The 24,429-nt window shown below is 47.4% G+C and overlaps 12 protein-coding genes across 12 annotated transcripts; 5 read left to right on the forward strand and 7 right to left on the reverse strand.

Annotated features, from left to right (window-relative positions):
• Positions 1 to 533: 533 nt before the first annotated feature.
• FPRO_12582 (uncharacterized protein) lies at positions 534 to 1,756 on the forward strand (the record flags this gene model as incomplete). Its single annotated transcript, XM_031224395.1, has 4 exons — positions 534 to 742; positions 795 to 1,330; positions 1,377 to 1,627; positions 1,676 to 1,756. 4 exons carry the CDS (start codon positions 534 to 536, stop codon positions 1,754 to 1,756), a joined length of 1,077 nt encoding a protein of 358 aa, XP_031089658.1.
• A 1,061-nt stretch (positions 1,757 to 2,817) lies between these two features.
• FPRO_12583 (uncharacterized protein) lies at positions 2,818 to 3,672 on the forward strand (the record flags this gene model as incomplete). Its single annotated transcript, XM_031224396.1, has 1 exon — positions 2,818 to 3,672. One exon carries the CDS (start codon positions 2,818 to 2,820, stop codon positions 3,670 to 3,672), a length of 855 nt encoding a protein of 284 aa, XP_031089659.1.
• Positions 3,673 to 4,025: 353 nt separating this feature from the next.
• On the reverse strand, positions 4,026 to 4,796 carry FPRO_12584 (uncharacterized protein; the record flags this gene model as incomplete). The annotated part of the gene is made up of 1 exon (XM_031224397.1): positions 4,026 to 4,796. One exon carries the CDS (start codon positions 4,794 to 4,796, stop codon positions 4,026 to 4,028), a length of 771 nt encoding a protein of 256 aa, XP_031089660.1.
• Positions 4,797 to 5,325: 529 nt separating this feature from the next.
• On the reverse strand, positions 5,326 to 6,921 carry FPRO_12585 (uncharacterized protein; the record flags this gene model as incomplete). The annotated part of the gene is made up of 1 exon (XM_031224398.1): positions 5,326 to 6,921. One exon carries the CDS (start codon positions 6,919 to 6,921, stop codon positions 5,326 to 5,328), a length of 1,596 nt encoding a protein of 531 aa, XP_031089661.1.
• A 2,533-nt stretch (positions 6,922 to 9,454) lies between these two features.
• FPRO_12586 (uncharacterized protein) lies at positions 9,455 to 10,960 on the reverse strand (the record flags this gene model as incomplete). Its single annotated transcript, XM_031224399.1, has 8 exons — positions 9,455 to 9,757; positions 9,817 to 9,999; positions 10,053 to 10,257; positions 10,319 to 10,369; positions 10,435 to 10,532; positions 10,583 to 10,672; positions 10,738 to 10,765; positions 10,821 to 10,960. 8 exons carry the CDS (start codon positions 10,958 to 10,960, stop codon positions 9,455 to 9,457), a joined length of 1,098 nt encoding a protein of 365 aa, XP_031089662.1.
• Positions 10,961 to 11,468: 508 nt separating this feature from the next.
• Positions 11,469 to 13,133, forward strand: FPRO_12587 (uncharacterized protein; the record flags this gene model as incomplete). Its single annotated transcript, XM_031224400.1, has 4 exons — positions 11,469 to 11,709; positions 11,760 to 12,501; positions 12,560 to 12,625; positions 12,677 to 13,133. 4 exons carry the CDS (start codon positions 11,469 to 11,471, stop codon positions 13,131 to 13,133), a joined length of 1,506 nt encoding a protein of 501 aa, XP_031089663.1.
• Positions 13,134 to 13,280: 147 nt separating this feature from the next.
• FPRO_12588 (uncharacterized protein) lies at positions 13,281 to 13,982 on the reverse strand (the record flags this gene model as incomplete). Its single annotated transcript, XM_031224401.1, has 1 exon — positions 13,281 to 13,982. The coding sequence occupies one exon, from the start codon at positions 13,980 to 13,982 to the stop codon at positions 13,281 to 13,283; it is 702 nt and encodes a 233-aa protein (XP_031089664.1).
• Positions 13,983 to 14,439: 457 nt separating this feature from the next.
• On the forward strand, positions 14,440 to 16,916 carry FPRO_12589 (uncharacterized protein; the record flags this gene model as incomplete). Its single annotated transcript, XM_031224402.1, has 3 exons — positions 14,440 to 14,532; positions 14,594 to 15,443; positions 15,514 to 16,916. 3 exons carry the CDS (start codon positions 14,440 to 14,442, stop codon positions 16,914 to 16,916), a joined length of 2,346 nt encoding a protein of 781 aa, XP_031089665.1.
• A 479-nt stretch (positions 16,917 to 17,395) lies between these two features.
• FPRO_12590 (DAL1-Allantoinase) lies at positions 17,396 to 19,001 on the forward strand (the record flags this gene model as incomplete). The annotated part of the gene is made up of 3 exons (XM_031224404.1): positions 17,396 to 17,569; positions 17,621 to 17,702; positions 17,767 to 19,001. 3 exons carry the CDS (start codon positions 17,396 to 17,398, stop codon positions 18,999 to 19,001), a joined length of 1,491 nt encoding a protein of 496 aa, XP_031089666.1.
• Positions 19,002 to 19,433: 432 nt separating this feature from the next.
• FPRO_12591 (uncharacterized protein) lies at positions 19,434 to 20,261 on the reverse strand (the record flags this gene model as incomplete). Its single annotated transcript, XM_031224405.1, has 1 exon — positions 19,434 to 20,261. The coding sequence occupies one exon, from the start codon at positions 20,259 to 20,261 to the stop codon at positions 19,434 to 19,436; it is 828 nt and encodes a 275-aa protein (XP_031089667.1).
• A 499-nt stretch (positions 20,262 to 20,760) lies between these two features.
• On the reverse strand, positions 20,761 to 22,278 carry FPRO_12592 (GIT1-Glycerophosphoinositol transporter also able to mediate low-affinity phosphate transport; the record flags this gene model as incomplete). Its single annotated transcript, XM_031224406.1, has 1 exon — positions 20,761 to 22,278. The coding sequence occupies one exon, from the start codon at positions 22,276 to 22,278 to the stop codon at positions 20,761 to 20,763; it is 1,518 nt and encodes a 505-aa protein (XP_031089668.1).
• Positions 22,279 to 22,897: 619 nt separating this feature from the next.
• On the reverse strand, positions 22,898 to 24,181 carry FPRO_12593 (related to lysophospholipase L1 and related esterases; the record flags this gene model as incomplete). Its single annotated transcript, XM_031224407.1, has 2 exons — positions 22,898 to 24,034; positions 24,098 to 24,181. The coding sequence occupies 2 exons, from the start codon at positions 24,179 to 24,181 to the stop codon at positions 22,898 to 22,900; spliced, it is 1,221 nt and encodes a 406-aa protein (XP_031089669.1).
• Between the last annotated feature and the right edge of the window lie 248 nt (positions 24,182 to 24,429).

Below are 24,429 nucleotides of genomic sequence, written 5' to 3' on the forward strand. Positions count from 1 at the left end.
ACAACTCCCCAGACTATTTGCACTTCTTGAGTCGTGAGGGTTCATCTGACATGCATGGCCGGGTGATGCATAAAACCTCACGTGAAGGCTTCCTAACTTGCAAGATCGGGCATACGTTATTCCCCACGATGCTTCAATAGTAAGGAATGCGGAAGATGCTTTGCAAGGCAGAGAAGATCACAACAGCCACATCCAGAATTCGGGCAATGGTGCCAAGATGCAAGGGAGAGCATTAGCCCACTATCACGACAACTATTGTTTATGCACAAAGAGGTGAAACAGAATGTCGATAGGGCTAATGTGAACAGGTGTTCAAATGTGGGTCCACACTGTTTATCGCATTCCTTGCGTCAAGCCGATTAAACCATCTTGACGGAAACCTGAGCAAATGCTCTTGACAGAGGAGGCTGGCTGAGACTTACTACCAAAGCCACATGGGAAGGGAGGAAAAATAAAGGGGGATAAAGAAAGACCTTGCGCCAGTCTGTCGCACCACTGTGTTCTTCCATCAGCAATGTCCTAGCAAACAAACAATGTCACAAGACAAGGTGTCAGCGCGACTTTTAAGGACGGCTGTCTTCATTACTGGCATACTTGTATTTCTTGCACTTCCTTTCCTTCCAGGGAGGCCAAAACAAAATGGCGTAAAACCAGTGAGAATTTTACTTCACTCTGAGGAGCCGCATGAACCAAATGAGCCAAATGAGTCAAACGCGCCGAATGAACGTTTCCTCGTCGCATTGTGAGCATCATCTTGGACTCGCCAGATTGAACAGTTTTCTGATACCATGAAGCGGCGATTCCTATAGCCGCAGCGGCTTCCGAACCAACTATACGTATACAAGGACCGGACCCGGAGTGGATGACATGCAAAGGACAGAACGGCCAAAAGGCGACCGTGTAGACGCACCCAGTGCGCTAAATCCAATCGGCAATCCAGCGTTGCCGGGAAATACATCGTCTGGTGGTAATAATTGGGCTACATACATGGCAACGGAATTCAACACTACGCTTACTCTGGCGTATATCTTTGCCCGATCTGCGGCGGTGGTGGATGCAGAGGTAATCCCATCGAGGAGCAAGTCATCGTTTTCGTTCGCGCAGCAGATCGTTCATTTCCAGGATGCCATCGGCCATCGTCCTCACTATGCAGCGTGGACTGCCAACAACATAGTTGCGACAGTCTGGTTCGGCTTCAACGACTTATCTGTCGTATCGCACAAGGGAGGTCAGGCCCGTGCATTGGCGGCTGCAAATCGGCGTATCTTTGACCTATCTCAGATCCTCTACGATACTGGAATCCGCAATTTTGTCTTCATAGAGGTCCCACGTAAGCAGTCATTTCTCCTACCTTGCACCCGCTGACAAGTACGTAGCCAAGGAATTGTTTCCTTCTCATCAGGCAAAGAAGTCGAATGATACGCATCATAGGTATGAGATGGTCGCTTACGTTGTGAATCGCTGGAATAGCCTTCTTAGGCAAAACACTATTCGCTTCCGCAAGGCCCATCCAGACGCAAAGGTCGCATGTGTGGAGGTATGGGACATATTCTATGAGGCTTTCCTACGGCCCCAAAGTCTGGGCGCACCAAACTCAACTTGTCTTGATCCCAGCGGCAAAGGCTGCGTAAGTCATCGTCATGCAGAGCTTCCATCATTTACTGACTGCTTTAAGTTATGGTCCAATACAGCGCATCCTGGGGAGAAGATCCATCAACTCATTGGCGCTAGAGTAGCTGAAGAGGCTTGGGGCTAATGTTGCTGTCTTGTAATATTGGGATTGCTCAGTTGTAGGTGTATATATAAACACAAACACGCTACATACTGCATCGCCTCAAGTTTTACTTATCTACTGTTTCATATGTCAAGCCATTTGGTCAGTATATGCTATGTTTACTATGCTGACTTGTATTGTCTGGTGTAGCATGGCTAGAGTCTAATCACAACTTAGACAATGACTGAATGCCAGGAAGAGTTGGTTGCTTAGGTGTAAGGCCAGGTACGCAGCACAGCTGCTGCGTATCGAAGGGCGAAAGGAGTGAGCCATTTAATACAGCATAATTGCTTCGGGGTGTCAGATCAAAGTGAAGTCAGGGGCTTGTTCGTCTGAATAATAACTCGCCGTTCTTATCATCCTAGACACTGTGCGAACACAAGATGTGGAGCGACGGAACAAAACGCAAATAATGTTTTAATTGGTCAAAACAATGAAAGCTTTATTTAGAATACCGGTGCAATGGGATCAAAAAGTACACGAGTTCAGTGGCAGCTAGATCAGGTCTTTGGGGTAGAGATTAATCACAATTAAAACAATCAGTGGTCTTTCTTGGTGCTATTTTAGTCTGTTGCGTTTAAGTGCATCAATCCTTATCTGGTCTTATCAGCTCATCATCGCCCCGCTTATCCAATAAACTGAACCAACGCCAAGGAAACACCAAAATCAAACATAGCACGATCAACGCATCAATTCAACATCCAATATCAAAGCAACATTGATCTTCAAGCTCCCTTTGTCGACTGGACGCGAAGTTCGTTCAATGACTGTATCTCGAGATGAGCACTACAGTCCGCACGCAGAACAACCCCAGCCAGACGCGTCATCTGCATGGCCCCGTCTGTTTCGCGTCATCGTCCCATTTGCATCGCACCGCGTCTACTAAATTAATCAACTGCAGGCAGCCGACATAATTTCGTTGTCGCCCGAACCTCAAAAAAATAGTCAAGGCAATCAACTACCTGCGCTGATTCTCAACCTCCCCAACACCACTCATGAGTCATCTGTGTTGCGCAGCCCAACAAGCGCCACCTGTCGACACAATGGCGCAGAATGAGAGGGCAACGCCGAAGGCGGAATCGCCTGAGAAGGAGCAAGACGCCAGAAGTCATCGAGACTCCTCGGTCGAGTCCTGCATCGTTCTGGCAATTTCGACAATCGTCGGTCGAGCTCAAGCGGAGCCAATGTCAGATTCTGAGCCATCTACTAGCAAGGAGGGTACTGCGCGACCAGTCGAGGAACCGGTTAAATCCGAACCAGAAGAGCCTCCTAGCATCCTAATGTCGTTGTCATTGGTTGAGCCCTCTAGCCAGTATAAGGCAATAACTCCCGAACCACTAGAACTTCCTTACCACGATTATCAACAACAGAAATGTGAGACTATCCCGATTCTGGCGGACTACGACATTTCTCAGCAAGAGTTTGAGAAGACTTTAGTGGAGGAGAGATCAGATATGCCTGCAGCAACGAAACATACATCAGGCTCTATATCCGATTCGAGTTCGAAAATGAATGCCCAGGAGGCAACAGCTACATATCTCGAGACACTTGCCATTGAGAACAAGATCGCCAAAGAAGAGGAACTACAGAAGAAGCTGCAGGAAAAAATGGATTACAACTGCAATGTCATCCTCGATTGCGATGTCAGTATTGACGTTGAGCGTCGTGCAATCAGCAGAGCCAGAAAGAGGAGAAGGCCATTCTGGATCCCATGGTTCATGGAACGTCAACGCTACCTTACGTCCAAACGCAAGAACCTTCAGAAGAAGAACGCTGAGATGGAGGGGGTCAGGAAGCGGCGCTGCAAGAAGCTTGAGGGGCTGATGTCTGAGAAACAGAGACTTGCGGAGGAGCTTACTTATGATATTTCAACGAGACATATCAAGCCAACATATTAATAAATCCTAATTAACTTCAGTTTTTTAGATGGCGATATGTAAATAGCCTTGACTAAGAGTGAAAAGATGATTCAGCCAAGACAGTCTTAGGGAATATTGGCCCACTATCCCTTATCGACGGAAATAGTATGGCACTCTTCGCTCTTATTGCCGAGTGTAGGGATACATTTAGGGTAGGCCAAATATTATCATAACGCGTCTGAACTGGTTCTATTTCTTTTTGTTTCTCCGGCCACCACAGATTGAAAGGACCAAGGGAGTCGCCAAGTTCGTCTAAATTTCTCAAATAATTGGAGATTCGGATAGCTTCCAACTCCATAATCAGCAACCCCATTTGACTCGTCTTGTTCTTATCACTCATGAAAAAAGCCATTTGCGCGGGCTTTTTGAATGGCTTCAAACCAGATATGCGCCATTTTGCTATAACCATCATCTTTGGGATGGGTGCCATCCATCAAATCCTCGACTTCGGGTCCTTTGGTGCTGTACATATCTGCAAGAACTATCCTCTTTTGTTCGGCTTCCTTCAATACCACGAGGTCACGGAGACAACTGTTGATGTCCTGAACTCGCGAGTTGACTTGTTCATCCACGTTTAACAGCAACGTTGACAAGACAACGGTCGAGAGCGGAGAAGTCTCCCATAAATATTCCAGCAGATTATCCATTCGGTGCCCAAAAGCATCAAGCTTATGGTTCTGGATACAGTCATTGGATCCGGCGTTGATTGTGAAGAGGTTCGGCTTGAGACTTGCGACTGATCGTCTCGCTTTACTTTCGATCTGATCAAGGCGATAGCCCCGCCATCCTTCATTTTTGTTGTTATGCATCAACCCGGCCTTGCGCGAACCGACCATACAGACTTTGTAGCCATTGGCAAGCAGAAGATCTTGCAGAACCTTTCTGTATCCATTTCCATCCGAGGATCCGACGCCATATGTGACTGACCCTCCTAGCGGCATCAGACGTAACACAACATTCGGGGACGTTGCCTGTGTACTGTGAACGGTGACTGATGCCTGGTTCACCTTGTTGCTAATTGTGGAGATGACGCGAATTTGAAAAGGGCATTGCCCGGTGATGAATTTCTGGCGGGACCGAGATATCAATTGTCGGGAATACATGGTTCAAGTGGCAAGTGAAGCAGATGAGGCGGGCCAAGTTACCTGGCTATTCTAAAGAGGGGTATCAAGCCCCCCAATTGGATAAATGTTCTGGAGGTCAACGCCGACGGGGCCAAGTATTTATGTCCAATCAAATTCGCCGAACAAACCTTGTCACACAGCCAGCCATTTCACGACCCGCGAATCATTCCGGTCTCAGCTGTCACACATGTCACTGGGAAGTGAAAGCTCGGTTGGTCAGATACAAGGATGATGACCGTCCATGGCCAACAAAACCTACCTAGGCTACAATGTAGTACTGAGTAACTGATGAAGGTGTTGAAAGTGGCCGTCTTGGCCACTATGAGAGGCTACCGAGAGTGGGGTTGTCGGAAGAATCACATATCACTGAACCTACCAGGTACGCCAGTACTTGCTGGGCACAAGGTTAGGCTTCAGGCTGCATAGACAGGTGATGGGGTGATCCCACTAGCAATTTTCCCAGGTTCTGAAATGGGCTGTTAGCGGGATGAGTGATGGTAAGTATAATCTATTGTGGGCTAGTGATATTGCACTGCGGAGCAAAGTGATAGTTGATTGCCATTGCCAGTGCTGCGATGTCTCTGTCTGCGGGATACGCATCAACGCTGATAATATTTGGATATGTCGATGGAGACATTGCCGGCCAGAGTAATTCAATTAGGGCTCGGTTAGCGTCCCTGGCGTTCGGAAGGACAGGGTGCAGATACTGAGTAAGGAACCACGAGAGAAGAAACATTTTTGACTTTGGGCGTTTCCGGCGCTTTTTCATCTTGGTCAGCTGGTCAGCGGCCATTTTCTTTTGTTTTCCTGTATTGGCGTATTCATCGAATAGAGGGAACTGGGATCGCGTGAAGAATCCCTTTTTAGCAAATTCGGAAACGTTGACTGGAACTAGGGTGGCAGGGCCTTTAACTCCCCGAGGATACCTCTTATCGACAAGATCGTCGACAATAATGATGACGGCTGGTCGGTCCTCGATGAATTTAGAGACCCGGTTTTTCGTAAGGTCACGTACATAGCTCCGGTTCTCAACGCGATAGTTGATCCTCTCCAGCCTCGTCATCACCCAATCCCACTCTACTTGGGTCATCCGTGCATGCTTGTTGCCTCTAAAAGTGTCCGTGTTAAGACCATGGTTGAGATTGACGATGATGAGCTCCTTGTTTCTGCTGGTGAAATCGTTCAAGCCATCAATGATGTCTTTGAGGTACTCGCCATTGCCTCCATGCCAGTTGCCAGCACCAAAACTAAAATGGCCAGTTGCCCATTTGCCCTTTGTCAGGGTAGGACGGATATCCAGCCAGCGTACACCGTATTTCAGCTGGGCTGAGACGTTGAGCATCTGAGTCTTGCTGTTCCGGGGTAAACCCATAAATGACCGGCCATGGAAGCGAGACATGCCTGAGTTATGTGTTCCAGGTATAGCCAGCTCCCTCAGGGAAAGACAGGCGATACGGGGGTAGATGGAATGCATCCAGTCTTCGGGAGGGTTGCTTGAAACAATCCATAGCGAAATTGAAGGATTTCGAGGATCCGTCTCAGAGCTGGCGATGATAAAGGGAAAGTTATTATCCGCATGCCATACCAACTTGTGAAACGAGCTGCGTTTGTTGTTGAGAGTCCTAAGTTTTGTGAACCGAATGCCAGCACTACCGTCCTTATATTTAAGTTCGAAATCGGGTTTGCCCGGCAGGTCTCTGAATTCGTAGCTTGCTTCACCGGCATCGTCCTCGTGGGCACTACCCTCGATGTAGATTCTGTTGGATGTGCCTAGCACCCAATCAGTCCAGTCAAACTGACGATCAAAATAGAGTTCCTCACCTGGCTTGATGGTTTCGGGAAAATTGAATTTTCTCATCTGATAGCTCACCTTTCTAGACAACGTCATGTTCCAAGGTGTTGCGTTGACAAGCAGGAAGTAGGATCCGACCTTAATACAACGACGCTCAAGCTGTTCTAACACACGATCCCCCGGGGCTTCAACATCGAAGTGTTTACTGTCCGAGCTAGCCTCAACGCCATTGGTAGCTAGGTCGACGGGTGGTGCAGCGATAGTGAAGCTGGTCAGAGCAGAGATACATAAGAAAAGGCGACAGAGTAACATGGAGTCAATGGAAAGCTGCAACGGAAAGACAAAGAGTGTTTTCTGGGTGAGTGAAAGTCAAAGCAAGATTCGAGAATTATAAACGGGAAGGGGGGGCATTGCCCTCTTTGACGGAACTCAATGTCATTTTTATGGCGTTTTCTGGTACCCTTATTAACTTCATCAGCACCCACTTTTGGGTGATTCAGGCTTCTTATACCGCAAGCCAAAAGGTTAACCTCACGCTGCTGGTATAATGATGAGCACACGATATTACTTCCCGCAATATAGAATTCCACGTAATAAGCATACATAATGCGCCCGTCGTCAATTTATCGCGTCGGTACAAGATGAGACTGCTGCACAATCTGGTCATATTGGCGAATTCAAAATGAGTATGTTTCAAGCCACGAAGGGTGGAAGCGCCCGTGAGTGCTGCCGGAACTTAGAGTGAACGCGTGAGGGCAGAGATGCCGATTGGATACGTGAATTGCAATCTGGAGGAGGCGGACTCAATGTAATCATGCCTGTAAACCGAGAACGCGAAATGCGCTGTGTTTCTTCCACGAAGGCCTGTGCGAACCATGTAGACGACCGCTCTCCCAAAGTTTCCAGCGTGTAGTAATTTCGGTTACGTCGATTGGGAGGGAGAAAGCAGCAATCATGCTCTTTGTTCTTGGCTAAATATGGTTTCATAGAGCGTGTCTCCTCTTACTGCCTTCTCAACTTTATCAAATTGACAGGCCTTGCGAGGTACCGATACTATTGCCACATCGCAGCAAACCACCATGAAACGTTTGAGAGTGTCGTCTAGAACTAGAATTCGCCGGAGCCAGCCATAAATTGTATTGAATGTAGCCTCGCCATGAACCCCACACGTCAGATGGACTATTTCGTTTCTTAACAGCATTCAAGTAGGTACATCTTTTCCGCAGGCTCTTATCAATATAACTATTTGATTCTTATGAACTAAGTAGCTCTTTTAGTACTAACGTATGGTGATGATAATTCTCAACTAAATGACCATTGTTGTTAACCTTTAGAAACACCTCCAATTTCGCATTCCCATACCCTGAACCAATATCTGTGGCATTGCAAAGCCCAGTCTTATCAGAATCGATGACCGCCGAGCTATCCATCATGAGATTTGCCACTACCGGGTCATTGACCGTCTTTACCCTGCACCTTGACTGCAGCGCGAGAAGGAGAACGCCAGAGACCACCAATAGCGCGTTGATACCGAGCCACGCATACAACCGCCATACTGAGACCCGGACTTTGAGCAAGGAAGAAGGCTGCCAGATATGGACTCGGGCTGGGCTATCTGGATAAGGACGTCTGCTGAAATGTTTGTAATTTTTGTGACGAGAATCCCGGATGACAAAAAGAAAATAGATTTGGATGGCCGCCGTGGATCCCTTTGATAGCACCGAGTTACCCCTGCGGTCATAGTGATAAGATTGCGGTCTAGAACCAAATTCTGGCTGATCTAAACAGGCAATAAGGAGGTTTATGTGGTGCAAGATTTGGTCTTATCTTATCATCAGGCACTACTACGGAAGTTCGGCTCAGAAGGGACCGTTAACCGTATTTTCACCAATTGCACCTCAGCAGAAGTAACCATTATTGGTAAAGAAGTAAGCAAAGGTGTTCACAGCCCTACGTGGCTCAGTATTTTAGATAACGCTTGAGTCAGTATTAACGCAAGAACTTTGACTTCTGTGTTGTGCATGTAGCGGATTGTCCTTCTAGGTTAGAGGCTAACTATTTTGCACCTTTATCTACTGTGCTGATCTCATGTTCTGAACATACAGAATCCTCTGCCCGCATGCTCGAAATTGGAAATTCCACAACATTTTCACCTTCCAGGTATCCTTCGGTAGCTGCTAAATGCTCAAAGGCAAATTCAGAAGTTGCCTGACCGTATGGAAGGACTTCGGCCCGGAAAACCAAGTTTACTGCATAGTACAATACTGCTGCAGCAGTAAAGCAGATAACCCAGCCTGTCTGGTATATGTGAGTCGCAGCCATAGCCACCCAGGTCGGATGATAGGCTCCGATTAGTCCTGGGATGCCAAATACTGCTGAGCAGACCCAACATCCAAGCGCCCTTAGGTTCCAACCACAGGTGTAAAAGTATAGTGAGCTCTTGGAAGGGTTGAATAGCGACGGAGTATGGATGTTTCCACGTTTGATAAAGAAATAATCAACAATGATGATCTGAGCATGTGAGTTTCTAAAGACCTCAGAGTGTGCAACCGTGAGAGGGCTTACTTACAGCACAGATGGGGGAAATAAAGCAATTATAGCTGCCTAGAAATATTAGGAAAGCCGATCCAGAAGCTACAGAAGAGGTGAAATGTATCAGCGTTTAATCTTCATATATAAACAAAGAAAGCAGAAGTATATAGAGTCTTACTAAGGAGCTTCCACGGAACAATGGCGAGGGATAAGACTCCGCAACAAATCTGTCCCCGTACAATTGTAAACAATTTGGGTACCAGGCCAGTAACATCGGCTCCTGAAACACGTGTTAGAATCGTCATATAACTTCCTAGAGAAGTCCAGCCTTACCGAAAGGAATAGCATTGCAGCCAATATTCACGCCCAACACCGACAGAGCAAATCCAAACGAGGCGAAAAAGCACCCAGCTCGAGCTGCTGGACCCCAAAATCGATCAAGAATTGCGTTGAGAAGATCCCACTGATTCCAGTATGCGTGTCCGAATTTACCTTGCACTGCTGCTGTAGCACCAATGCCGAAAAAGAAAATCAGCGTCTTACTGAAGAAGATGGACGATGCTTGCCTCCAGCCGGCATCTTTTGGCCGACGGGTGTATCGAGTAAGGTCGGGTTGCTGAATCGTTAGACTAGCCTCAGAGACCGCAAAAGCGTCGTGGATTTAGTTATACTCACATTGACTAGCAGTGCAGACGTGACGCCTAAACAGCTATTTATTCCATTGAGCATCGCCCATCCAAGGGCTCCCCCTTTTGCTTCGGTAGTGGATGAAAGAGAATTCATACGAATCCCTCCTCCGTATTGAACACACCAAGCGAAGACGCCGATACAGGTTAGAGGACAGATTATTGACTCGGCCTAGGACTTGTTAGGCTCAGTACGTGAAGAAAGGTCTACGCGAATATACAAACCGCGAACAAAAACTTTATCTTGCGTGGATGGACTGCCAGAAAGGGCATTTCAATGATCCAGAACAAGAAAAAGGCTAGAAGATCCCTAGAAGTGATGCCAGCGTTGGCAGGCAAGTGATTCGTCATATGCCACCAGGATTCTCCAAAGACGCATCTCAGGAGAACGCTGAGTAACTGGGACCCAAAGTATGACTGCACTCCAAACCTGTAATACCGTCAGTACAAAGCGTCCTTTCTCTTAGTTCGGTGATCAGAGGTTGGCTTACCAGATAGTAGCGACTACAGCTCGGATCCAAACGAAGAAGAACTGGCCATACCTACACTTGCGGTTAGTAAGTTGATTGATTTGAGATCTCCAATCAATCGGGACATGATGACTAACATTCCGAAAACACTTCGAGCCAGGACGGGATAGCCAACGTGGTACCTTGCGCCTGGTCGGCCAAGAGCAAGAGCAACAGAAGATGAAATCAAGTTAGCCTTGTCCGACATTAGCTGCTGCTCTTTTCCCACGGTATTACAACTCTTACAATGATGCATGAAACCAGAGCTTGATGCCAGTTCAGGCCGACAGCAATCAAACTCGCTCCGTTTGACCATTGACTTGCATTGAATGCGTTCTATACATTTGCGCAAAGAGTTAGCCATGTAAACGAGAACCGAGGAAAACGGGATGCTGGCTTACACCCCACCAATAACTGCTAAGTGAGATCCTGGATCAACGATCAGCAATTGGTATAGAACTCTCATCTTCATAATGGCACGCACCAAGACCATGTTCTTGCATCCGGCGGAGTAGGAGCGAGATCCTTGTTGATCCAAGTCGAGGACTTAGTCCCATCGGCAGAATTGGTAGTCAACACTGCCTTCCATGCAGCCTTCGATCGGGGAACTTGCGGCATCTTCATAGTGGATCAGGCGGAAGGTAATCAGGTGGTTAGCTGTCGTTTGTGAGTTTCTCTCAACAGGGTGAGGTCATGCTGGAACTTATACAGCTATGATGGTTTGTAGCTTGTGATTTAACATATCAGCAAGGTCACCAGGTATCACTGGCGTTGTGCTTTGTCGGATGATGTGTGCAACTCGCTATCTGTCGGAACGGCCATATCGTTATCGAAGACAAGCGCTAAAGTGGCGATACAACTTATCGCTCTCAAGATAGCGATATAATCGGGTTGGCCCGACGCTAAGGATTCTCCAGATTGAACGCGGACCTTTCCGAACCAGGTTATCTTGAGCTACATAAAGTCGAAATAATAAAAAAAACAAGTGTTTAGTTCTTGATACCCTCGGCTATGGGTGATGATTGTTTTGCTGAATCTCAGCTCCTTTCCACTCTACGAACGTTAGGCTTCTTATCGCCGCATACCCATCCGCGAACCTTCGCATTTCAATCCATCCGTGGCGCAGAACACTATGCAAGAATTTGATACCATCCTGCGCAATGCCCATGTCAATGGCTCCTTCGTTTGCGATATAGGCATTAAAAGAGGGATCATCGTTGCCATGGGTATTGGCCTCGTTGCCACCGAAGACACGCAAACAATTGACTGCAATGGCGCCATTGTGACTCCAGGTGGTGTTGATGGCCATGTCCACCTGTCTCAAGATCGTTCTCCCAGAGCTAAGGAAGCAGGCTATACTAGTGCCGATACAGGTACGTATGCGTTATTCCTTCTCACGTGCTTACCGCTAACTCCAGCACAGTCGACACTGGGACTCGGAGTGCCATTGCTGGAGGCACCACAACCGTCATCTTGTTTGCAGAGCAATCTCGGGGTCAGTCATTGAAAGAGCAAGTTGGAAAATACCATGAACTTGTCAATGAACAAGGTTCATATGCCGACTACGGGTTCCATGCCATCATCACCGACCCCACTGCAAAGGTGCTAGAACAAGAACTTCCAGAGCTTGCCCAGTCAGGTATAATGAGCATGAAGCTATTCCTCACATACAAGCATATGAGGATTTCGGATCGCCAGGTACTCTCAGCTCTACAAAAGGCACGGGAGCTAGGAATGGTGGCACTAGTGCATGCAGAGAATGGGGATCTTGTGGATTTTTTCACTGAGCATTTAGAGGCCCAAGGGCTCACTGACCCAAGGTTCAAGGCAATAGCGCACCCTCCAGAGGCTGAGGCTGAAGCTGTCAATCGTGCTATTACATTCTCTTCAGTCATGGATACGCCGATGCTTATCGTTCATGTCTCTGTTCGACAATCGATGGATGTTATTCGCAAAGCCCAATCATTATTGAGGCCGGTATTTGCGGAGACATGTCCTCAGTATCTTCTCCTGGGGAAGGAGAATCTTGACAGGGATCACTTCTGTGGTGCAAAATTCGTCTGCTCACCACCTTTGCGCAGTGACCCAAAGGACATTGAGGAAATATGGAGAGGAATTATTAACGGCACATTCACCATATTTTCATCGGACCACTGCCCATATCGGTAAGAAATCACGTCTTATTTATTGCTGCTTCGGAGGGGTTAACTTACACCAACTTAGGTTTCACGACAGCAGGGGGAAGAAGTTAGGCCATTCATATAGTAAAAATGGTGAGGTTCAAGGAGTGTAAGTTCCAAGTTAGCGACATGTACCTGGCTAGGGCTGACCATCATTGAGCTTTACTAAAATACCAAACGGACTTCCTGGAGTCGAGACTCGGTTGCCCTTACTCTTCTCCGAAGGTGTCCTCAGGCGTCAGTGCATTGATGTGAAGAGATTTGTCGAACTCACGTCTGAAAACCCGGCGAAATTGTATGGTCTCTATCCGCGTAAGGGTGCCATACAAATTGGATCAGACGCCGATATTGTCATTTGGCACACACAAGATGCGTTCTCACCTAGAAAGTTGATACACAGTCTACACCTGCATGATGGCTGTGACTACTCGCCATATGAGGGCATTGAGTTTTTGAACTGGCCTCGTACTGTTCTCGTACGGGGCAAGGTGGTCTTTCAGGATGGTTGTATAACAGGCACCAAGGACTATGGTCAATTCTTGAAAAGGAAAACATGCGCTCTCCCATATCAGCGGCGAATGGAAAAGGAATGGGATGTGCTGCGTGCCTCTATATAAGCTGCATGGCAAGCAAAGGATTCAGTAGCATGGCTCTGACTTATAGACTTGGCATTAGAAGACAATAGAAAATACATTTGAATCGACTTTGATATTTGATAATAAGCACTGGTTTGTAGTGTCCTTTTTATTTCCAACTATAAATATCTAAATGTTCTGGCCAGTTTCGATACTGAATAATGAACCCCATTCACTAGCAAGGCATGAAGTTGCCATGCCGAGTTGTCGAAGCATACCGTACAGTACAGTGGCGACCGAGTCTAAAACTGTAATGGAATACTTCCTTTCCCAGAATATCGCTCTTTGAGCAGCCGCAAGGTTGGTACACATGATAAGAATGACCCGGCCACCATTCGCGACAACCTTTGCGACCATCCCATCCAAGTCTTTCTCTTGAACACCCGCAAAATCAAAATTCGTCGTTAAGCCGGAGCACTGTGATCTTGACGTCGCTATGGGGAGCCCCTCGGTTGTAAAGTTCTCGCAGATTGAAACATTAACCTTCGCCACGTATGGTGTCACGAGGCCAATCTCTGGAGCCACCTTTAGACGTAAAATATCTCTTATCGCCAACACCGATGAAGTTGCCGGAATACCGGTGGTGTTCTCAATCACCTGACATAAAGTCTCGTCTGTAGAAAACCCCAGCCAGGCTGCGGATGTGCCGCTCCAGCCAATGATGTCGACTTTGGCATCCGCTAAAAGCTTCGCTGCGTTGAGCATTGACTCGAGGGCGAATTGAGATTTTGAATCGTCAGAAAGTTCGATTTTCGTAACCCGAAACCTCGCAAAATGCAGGCTAGCCTCTATTCCCGTCTTTGTCAGGCTGGAGATCATTTGCTGCGTCATCGGTTCCAGTATTGTGTTTGATGACGGTACGATGAGTCCCAAACGAACTTTACATGAAATAGGTGTTGAATTCATTATTGTCGGCGAAAGTTTCATATGACCCTCGTTAGATTGATGCTGATATGATTGAAAATGTACTGCAATTAAAACAAAAATATCATGCGTCAGGCGTTGCACCCTAAGCAGATGGGCTACCGCTAGGCAAATTGTAAAGGAAATGTAATTACGGATAGTGACGGGCGTCATGTGTCGGAATGGTCCGCAATCAGAGATAAGAGATAGATACGGAGCCACTCATAAGAGCTATGTGCATCTCCGAGCTAGGCTGCACTCTGCTAGCCTAAGTATCGGGCCATTCCGATTCCGATATCACCGAGGCATAAACATCAATCCATAACTCGGGTCACGTCCGTACCTCCACAATCTCTGAAAGTTATCGCTCTGATCCGGCTCTATCATGGAAGGTGACAACATGGCCGAATATGGGCGTCCTGCCAAACGACCTCGGGTCTTGGTCGCATGTCAGAGATGCAAAAGCCGACGACAGAAGGTAAGATAAGAATCAACTCCACTGTCGCGATCCAGCTCCAAGCTAACTAAGAAAAAACTAGTGCGACAACTCGAGCCCAGCCTGTTCAAATTGCGACAAGGCAAATGTATCGTGCGTATACAGCAACCAAGCCTACCCATCCTCTTACGTCAAGAGGCTGGAAGAGCGAGTTCGCCAACTCGAGGCGAATGAAGCGGCCGACCAGTGTTCTTCAACCCAGGTTCCCACTACCGGGAATCTTTGTTCAAGACCAGCGGGGGACTTTCCAACCACTGTTCCTTCTGAGAGTCCTTCTTCAAGCCGTTCACCAGAAATTACCGATGTGACCTCTGTAGCCGATCGTTCTGGTCAACTTGCGTTAGGTTTGGGGGTCTTGTCTTCGTGCGCAGGGGCTGAACCTCATTACTTTGGCTTCTCAGCTGGCCTAAGCCTTGCACATTTCGTTCAAGTTGCAATCGACACAGGCGAAAACCCTGTAGATGTTTCTCTACCTCAGCTCGCAGACAGACCATTTTCTCACCAAGTGCCAAAGCCCAACACCACGTTGGCCGAACCTCCCACATATAATGCAGGAGCTAGTTATATACGGGCTTATCTGGCCCTTGTGCATCCACTGTATCCTTTCTTGGACTTGGACAGGCTGTGGCAATTACATCGTTCTATCACCAAACGACGAGGCAGACAAGAATCTGCTAGCCCTGAACAGATTGACTTGACGATATTGCATTTGGTGTACGCCATCGGGTCCAGATGCCTTCAGCTTCTACAGAAATTTAACATTTCGAGCACAGTCTCCGAGGGACATTTCCTCCGAGCGATGGAACATATTCGTCAGGACCTCAAATTTACAAGTGCGAAGTCTATCGAGGTGACGTTACTTCTGGCCATTCATTCAATGCGCTCCCCCTATGGTAGGTTAATCCTTATCAATGATCCTTCTACTCATGCTTCTCCTCACTGACAAGGTAATGACAATCAAAGGTATCAGTGTATGGCATCTTGCCGGCCTGGCTATTCGTCAGTGTCTCGAACTCGGACTACACAAACAACGTCTCGTAGATCGCCAGAATGTAGAGTTAGACCAATATCGGAAAAGACTGTTTTGGAGTGCCTATATTTTTGAGAGGAAAACAGCCTTAGTTCTAGGTCGGCCATTTGCTCTCTCAGACGAAGAAATTGATCTTCCTTTGCCAGCGGATATGAAAGATGGGAATGTTGCTACTACTCAAGACGACACGCGCCAAAACGACCCGAACCACACGTCGCAGTACGAAACGACTCTACTGTTTCACCGACAACATATTCAACTTTACCAAATCCACAGCGAAATTCGCCTGGCCCTGTTACGCATGAAGAAAGTCCCATTAAAGGAGGACCTGCGAACTACGACGTCCAAATTGCTTCAGCAGTTAGACCGGTGGAAAAGACAAGTTCTGACAACATTCCGGGAAGACATTTCTGAGGCATCTGATAATACCAGAAGGCTTACAGACCCTTTTCTGGAACAGGACAATGCTGACAGCGAGTCGTCGTCTTCAGAAGCTCCCCAGCACCAATCCTTAGTCAACAGACCTGTGGAGATGGAAAAGAATGAGCTTCTACTAGAATACCACAAAGCACGAAGGTCTTTGCTTCAACCCTTGATGACGGAAAACTGTCACAGTCGCCCATTTGAGATAGCTGACTACGCGGCATGCGCCGAGTCATCTGGGCAAATATGCCGGCTTTATAGGCGCCTCCATCGTCTCTCACCTATTCCATTCTCACTGAGAGATCTCCACGCCGTTTTTCTTGCTGGGTTCACGTTACTTTACTGTATCCGTGCTTGTCCCTCGATATATTCCGTGGAGCGCGTTGGCGATGTTGGGGCCTGTTCCACTGTATTATATGTCATTACAGAACAGTGGTCAAGCGCAAAGAAGTACCGTGATGCTTTCGAGACAATCGCAGAGAAGATGCTTGATACCGTGAAAGGACAGAATCTTGGAGGTCAAGGTAATGAAGGCTCGTCAAGCCAAGAGACACATTGCGCGACAACGGTTAACAGACCGAAACGAAGACAATCTCACGTATCACATGCACTTGATGGGAATGTACATATCACATCGAACTATGTGAATGGGAATGAGTACGAAGCTTGGAGAGATTCTACAGGGCGTTCTGGAATTCGGGGACACGCCTCTGAAGATGTACATGGGCAGTCCCCGTTAGGGTTGACTCGACCAACTTCCTTGCTACTTGATGTAGACCAATCTGCTAGTGCTACCAATGTCGTCTCTCATGCCCATCAAGGCATAGACTGGGGCTTGGATGATGACATTTTAGATATTGAGAAACTACTCTCAAGCGAGGGACTGCAATGGTTTACTGGGGCCGTTCTGTAGAGATGAACAAGTCAATCTTATTGTCACATATTATAATGCTAGATTTTCCAGCCAAGTTTCTTGTTATTTACAATAGTGTTACTACATTGCCCACCCCGTTCAAGGCACAGTTGAGTAAACCTTCTCGATTTTAGTTATCTTGCATCAATCAAATGGCGTATTGACCAGCCCTATCGATAATAGTTTAGCGAGACTCACGACGGCAGCAATCTGCAAGTGACTGTGCCGTCCGATAAGCCATCCCTCCACTCATATCTTTCACACCCACCACTCGGGACCGTCCGAATTGATTCCGATGCCCTGCCCATGCGGGGCTATGCAGAGTTGAGTCATTTAGCTTGCTTGCCATAGACGGAAAATAGAAGTATTAATTCAATCAACCGCCCCAGGACTCAATCCTACCAGCCAAAATAATCGCCTTGTCGTTATTTTTCCTCAGTGTAAAAGAACCTACGCACGGCGCAACTGATCAGTAAATCATGGTGGAGCCATTCGATCTCGTTATTACTCACGGCGTATGTGTTACGGCCTCTGATGTAGGTGCCTACGATGTTGCGATTAAAGATGGCAAAATCGCCTTGCTGGCTGCATCAGGATCACTTGCTCAAACAGAGACACTGCGATTAATTGATGCTGAGGGAGCATACGTGACTGTAGGTTTCATTTCGACTACCAAAGAAAGATATGCTTACCACAATGGGCAGCCTGGTGGCGTAGATTGCCATGTTCATCTTCAAGAGCCGGCCATGTTTGGGAATGGTTCCTCATCGGATACATTTGAAACGGGTTAGTCGTGCACCACCCTCCAAGAAACCTACCTTGAAGAAACTGCGTTTTGACGCGAATCCAGGAACTCGATCCGCAATCGCTGGAGGTTGTACCACCATTGTTTGCTTCGCTCCTCAACAGAGACACGAGCCTTCACTTCTAAAACCTTTGGCTGACGCCCACAACAAGGCTCGAGGAAACACCTACTGCGACTATGGGTTCCATCTACTTGTCTCCAATCCCACCGAGACAGCTCTGTCCGAGCTTGGAATGCTCAAAGCCGAGGGTGTAACATCTCTCAAGATCTATATGACATACGAGGCACTCCAGCTCCGCGACGATCAAATCTTATCAGTTCTTCACCATGCTCGCAACAACCATATTCTCACCATGATCCATGCTGAGAATGGTGATATTCTTAACTGGCTGACATCTCAGCTTGAGGCTAACAAACTCTTTGCACCAAAATATCATGCGACATCGCGTCCGCCTGCGCTAGAAGCGGAAGCAACCAACCGTGCCATCGTGCTGTCATCTCTGATTGCCAATACACCTATATTGTTAGTGCATATTAGTGACCCAGGTGCAGCATATCGCATTCGACAAGCCCAGACTGCTGGCCAGCCCGTCTTTGCTGAGACTTGCCCGCAGTATCTCTTTCTTACGCGTAACGATCTAGATGCGCCAGGCTTTGAGGGTGCTAAGTTCGTGTGCTCACCACCCCCACGGGATGAAGCATCACAGGATGTTATTTGGGAGGGACTACGAAATGGAACATTTACCCTTCTGAGCTCGGATCATTGTCCGTTCTCCTACGATGACATAGAAAAGGGCAAGAAGGCTAGCATTACGCCTGAACATCCAGTCGGAGAGTTCAGGCATATCCCCAATGGAATTCCTGGGGTAGAAACGAGACTCCCCCTAGTGTTTTCAGCTAATAGGCTACCCCTGACGAAGTTCGTGGAGGTGACATCAACAAATGCGGCAAAGTTGTATGGGCTATATCCGAAGAAGGGAGCAATTATACCTGGCCTGTCGGATGCAGATCTCGTGATTTGGTATCCGAATGACAAGCTGCCAGAGGTGACAATTCGAAACGAAATGTTACACCACGCCAATGACTATACACCATACGAAGGAAAGACAGTAAGAAACTGGCCACGGTATACAATCTTACGCGGTATGGTTGTATGGGATAATGGGGAGATAGTTGGCAAGAAGGGATATGGCGAGTTTGTTCAGCGACAGGCAGGGGTCTTGAATGATATTTGGGAATGTGTGCAGGAGCAGGGACAATTTTCTGTGGCTTATGCCTAAGGAAACCCTATGAAGTTGAGACTGGTTCTTAGCAAAAATGATAGATTGCAAGATAGGTTACATACGACCCAAGACTATTTATTAATCGAGTCATCAGAATGACCTCTATCTTATGGACTTGCAGTATCTGCTGACGTTTGTTATTAAGTTATGGAAGTTGTGAGGAGCATAAACTGTAACGCCTCTTATTAGATTTCTTACCGATGAATAAATTTGTCTACAAGCTGACTCTACAGGATCACGGGGACCGCTATTTGCTGGAGTATCTAGGTCGGCTGAATGATTGATTAAAACAGCGTGGAGCTTTTTGGGTCTAGAATACTACTGACTAACCAAACAGAAAATGCGGCCTCTCTCGCTGTCATCTTCTTCCATTCATGCCGCAGTATAAAATACAACGTCTCTGAAGACCCTAGGTACTGCCCTCCAGTTTCAAATCACATTATTCTCGTCAAATTCCCGGTCAGCACGTGAAGTCGGGGCTTGTTCGTCTAAGTGGAGCTCTGAGGCACGCATGTCGATCTTCTTGATGACCGCGCCCAAGACAACTTTGAGTAGCTCATCATCCGACATGGATGTGCCGTGTCCGCTCCAAGTCACCGTATCGACAATGTCTCGCGTTCCAGCCTCTTTGTGCAGTTCGTCATCCAGGTGCTGTAGCGTCTTCTGTCGCTCTAGATTCGGCCCGCCTAGCCGGAATAGCTGAACTCCAGCTTGATGAATCGGTGCCTTGGCCTCATCGAGGGTTCTTGCAGCGTTGATAAGTGGCGTTTTTATGTCATCGTCGAATTGGCCGGCAGTGAGCACGACAATGTTGAGAGCAGCCTTCTCCTCTCCAGCCGTGTACTTGTCGCAGTACCACTTAAGAAGGCCACCGAGCCTGGAGCCCATATTGCACTTGCCAGCCGGCTTGACGCTGTCGAAGATGCTGCCGACCTGCTTTCCTTTGCTTGTCAAGAGCATACTGCCGACGAAGCCGCCAATGTGAGTATAGCCTGACTTGCGAATGGATTGTAATCCGGGCAATTTGGCCAGAACGCCGCCCGGTCGGTGGTTGACAAAGTACAGATCGACTCCATCTGGATCGTGCTTAGCACAGATGGGGGCAATGCGCTCTATCAGTGTCTTGATCTCGGACCAGTATGGCTGCATGGCCTCTGAGTCGTCGACGAGGAACATGGTGTCGAAGCATCGCAACTGCAGGAGCGTCTTCTCGAACTCATCGACGTCCATGGTTGATTGAGATTCAGGGGCTGACATTGTGTTTTATTGTTGTTTGAGGATAAGTTTCAGAGCTTGACCGTAATCAGAAGGAGGTCTAATAGTAGACTGAATCTAAATTAATAGAAAATGTTAGAAAAGACTGTGAAATGAGATTAAGGCGGTGAAGGTGTTATGACGCCTGTAGTGGAGAACAGACAGGGGGGAGTGTGGACTAGAGGTTACACTGTATGACATAACAGAGAATAGCTATCATTATAATAGAGGCTACGCAGTAGAGAAGGGACGAAAACACATAACCACGATGCTAAATGATAGAAAGACTTTGGTAATATAGCCTAAGCTTAGTGTTACTTTTCTTAACCTTATTTTAATACCCTACAGCAAGGTTTGCTGTTTTCTTGCCTCCCGAGGAGAGATTAGTTATTCATATAGTTAACTATAGATAAAACAATAAGCCATTTAATTCATTTCCAAGCTATATGTCGGTGCAGTTGGAACTACACTTTTAACCATTGGGCATGATCTATCTGCAAGTTCATTCTGCTTTCTCCATAGGAGCATTGTCTTGAGTTGCAATTGCTTCAGGACCATCAGCAGGACCTTTCCATTCCCCATCCCCCATCTCTCCGTCCCATCCATGACTAACAAGATATGCACGGAACCTCTCATCATTCTTGCTCAAGTCCTCTCCAGTGACATTCGGGATAAAGAAGTATGTCACCAAAACTCCTGTTATGCCACAAATGGCAGCAATGATAAACGTCCAGCGCTTTCCCAGAGTGAGTTGAATGGGCTTGAAAGCCTGAGTTCCTACAGCTGCTCCAGTCTTACCAAGCGCCGCGCTGATGCCATAACATGTCCCGCGGATACTTGTGGCGTAGCTTTCGGACGAAAGCAGACCAAGCATATCTCCAGGACCAAGATTTCCAGAAGACTGCATAAGACCATAGAAAACAACAAACAAGGGGACAATCTTGGTAATTCTGTCATATGCACAGCCAATGATCAGACCAAACACCAAATACCCTGCGAACCCTATCATCATGGTGTTCTTCCTTCCAACTCTGTCGCACATCCAAGCACCAATGAATACACCAGGCAGAGCAATGCAACCAAGCAGGAGCTGCCATTCTGCCGTGTGTAAAAGGGTGTTGCCGCCTTCGGGTACGACGGAGGCAAGGATGGTACCTGAGAAGACCCCATTGGGAAATGTGACAAAGTCGTACAGAAACCAAGCACCGCAAGTCCCTATGAGAGTTTTCCAATAGTAGCGAATAACGAGGGCATAAGGAACCCTTTTCTTAATTGCCCCCTGTCGGTAGAGCTTCGAGTTTAGCATGCGTATTCGGAAATAAAAGACAGTGAGAGGCAGCAAGATCCCGATTCCGAAACAGACACGCCATACAGTCGAGAGATTGTCAATTCCAGCGGCTGAGAGAACAACCATAAAGATAGAGACTGCAAGCGGACCTCCAAAAGATAGCGGCAAATTTGTAACAAGGATGAATATCGGTCCTCGTTTGTTCAATGCTCGCTCATTGGCAGACTCAGAAGCAGATGTGCTACTGGCGGGATACTCGCCACCAGTTCCAAAGCCAACGATGCCTCGAGCCACTGTCAGCATCCAGAACATGCCGTCGATTGTCGTGCCGTGTGCCGCTGTGGCCAGGATACCGCCGATGACAATGCACATTGTGGTTAGTACAATGGCCGTCTTTCGTCCAAGATAGTCGCATGTGAGACCAATGGCAATCTGACCGATAATCTCGCCAACGAGGAGAGCATTGGATACCCGAGTGCTGACGGACGAAGTGTACTGCTCAGGATATTCCTTTTTGAAGAGCACATTCGACATTGTCATCAAGTTGTTCTGATAACCGTCTGATATGAGTGCTGCTCCTGCACAAAGGATTGTAAACAGGTCTGATATCCTTTGGCGACGACGTATGACATCTTGCGTTGAGCCTTCATCGCTGATGGAAGCATTGGCAGTCTTGCTTTCATATTGAGCATCGTTGGTGCTCGCGATGTCTCCCGGTTGAGTGTTAGACATTATGAAAGATTGTAGTCGAGGAAATTGAGAGAAATTAAAGACTCTTTGAATGCGAAACGATTGACCTTAATACTTTGATACATTATTTCTCGTCTAAGACGAGAAATTTGCCGATTTCCCGTTTACAGTCCCAATTGGGAAAATCGCTTGTAACGCTAGTCTTGTTATCGACATCCGATATCCGAGTTGGCCTATGGCAGTTCTTATGCCCGCCATGTGACTTGCGATATCCACACCATGGATATCACGGCTTGTTTATCGCAGATGTTTGAACTCTTGAGTCGTGAAAGTTGAATATTTGTATTACAAACGGTCGCTATTTGGTATGGTACTTGATGCAAATTACTTTGCATATCCTGGTAAGACTGCGCTAGCATCTTAACGCGATCCGCGATTTTCATCAGCCAATGAGTATTAATTAATCGTCCATGTGACACGGATAATCACTTGCTTAGAGGCTGAAAAACACTCCTCGTCGTGGGTAACAGCAATAGAAGCCCGGGAATCTTCAGCACCATGCCGAGATATCTCCTTTGGCGATAACAACCCAGAAGAGCTGGACACTGATCTCAGGGTTTTAGCGGTTCTGAGCAGAGGAGAGCTCCTATAGGGTCCAAAGCTATGATTCGAATTGCTTAAATACATCCAATGGAAATGCACCTGCCATTGCTTCGAACGCTACAGTGTTTGGGTGCAAATGGTCTCCAGAATCATACTCCTCCTTCAATCGACTACTATCCTTGGTAGATCGCAAAACATAGTCAAAGTCTACCAGGGCATCAAATACGCAAGACTTCCGAATCCAATCGTTTAACTCCTGGCGCGCCCTTTCACGCAATTCGCAGGTTCCGTAAGGTTCGTTACCACCCATAGGACCAATAGTGGCACCCAAAACATGTAAACCGTGCGCATGGCAACGCGAGACAATCTGGCGATATGCCTTCATAAGAGCTTTTGTGACCTCTTGAAGCGATACTGGGTCAGAATCTGCCGTGCCCAGGTCATTCACTCCATGAAAAACCAGGATGTAGCGTCGGCCTGGCTGAGCAATAGTGTCGCGATCTAGACGGCTCAAAAGACTTGGTCCTTTTCCATCTCGTAGAATCCTCCCACCACCTACGGCCTGGTTGATGATGGACATATTCTGTGCGAATGGATGCTGCTGCATGCGGTCAAACAGAAGATCTGGCCAGCGATTGTTTGCATTATCTGTGCTGCAGCGCCCGTCAGTTATACTGTCGCCCAGGAGAACCAGGGTTCCGTGGTGAGCAGCATCGACACGTATTTCGACTCCAGAGAGGAAATACCAATGTGTTGAAGCTTGTAGATCAGGCCCGGAGAGTTCAGATGCCATCGACTGGTCGCCATAACAAAGCCAGGAGTCTGTGCGACTGCCTGGATGGGAGGTGATCTGTTGAGAATTTTGGCCATTCTTGAGAAAGATGGTAATTGAAAGAATCTGCCCCGCTTTGATTGGGAACTTGAGGCTGTCTGAAACCACGTGGGAGCCACCTGGTACTAAAGCCGGTTGTTCGCCGTCAAACAGAACCTGCTGTGCTGTATCCTTGAAGATCGAAGGAGAGCCACTAGGAGCGACTGAGTTGTATGGTCGAGGAACAGCAATCACAGCTCTTGAGATGTGCAATGTCTCGAATCCAAACTGGTTGGACAGGCGAATCCGGACATAGTCACCGCCGGCCGTCACTCTCAATGTCTGTCGAATGGTGGTATTCTGAAAAGCAACCCCGCGCTGCGTCTAGTCAAACGATGGTGGTAAGCAAACCCTTTGTTATGAACCAGGGAATTTGGCTGGCCTTACGAATGGATGTGGTGGCATATCTACCTCCTCAGTAGGCTGAGGCGTTGGTGCCCAGGCCGTCACCCATTTAGACGAAGACTCCATCTCAAAGGGCTGACTGGTGATGCTCTGCGGCGTCTATGGATGAGGTTTTGATTACCAGGGAAGAAGGGTAAGGACAGCAGGCAGCTGGACCATGGTGCTAAACGTCTTAGTTTAATTAGTGCAGGGAACCCATCAAGTAATAAAACCTAATGCCGGTTAAATACAAAAAGCTTCCCTCAAGTGGAGAAGTCACTGATCGAAGCCAAGTCCACACGAGATTGCTATCGTATTACTCATCTCCAATTCCA

Source organism: Fusarium proliferatum, assembly GCF_900067095.1.
Source record: "Fusarium proliferatum ET1 genome assembly, contig: FPRO_scaffold015, whole genome shotgun sequence".
In the NCBI taxonomy this organism is placed as follows: domain Eukaryota; kingdom Fungi; phylum Ascomycota; class Sordariomycetes; order Hypocreales; family Nectriaceae; genus Fusarium; species Fusarium proliferatum.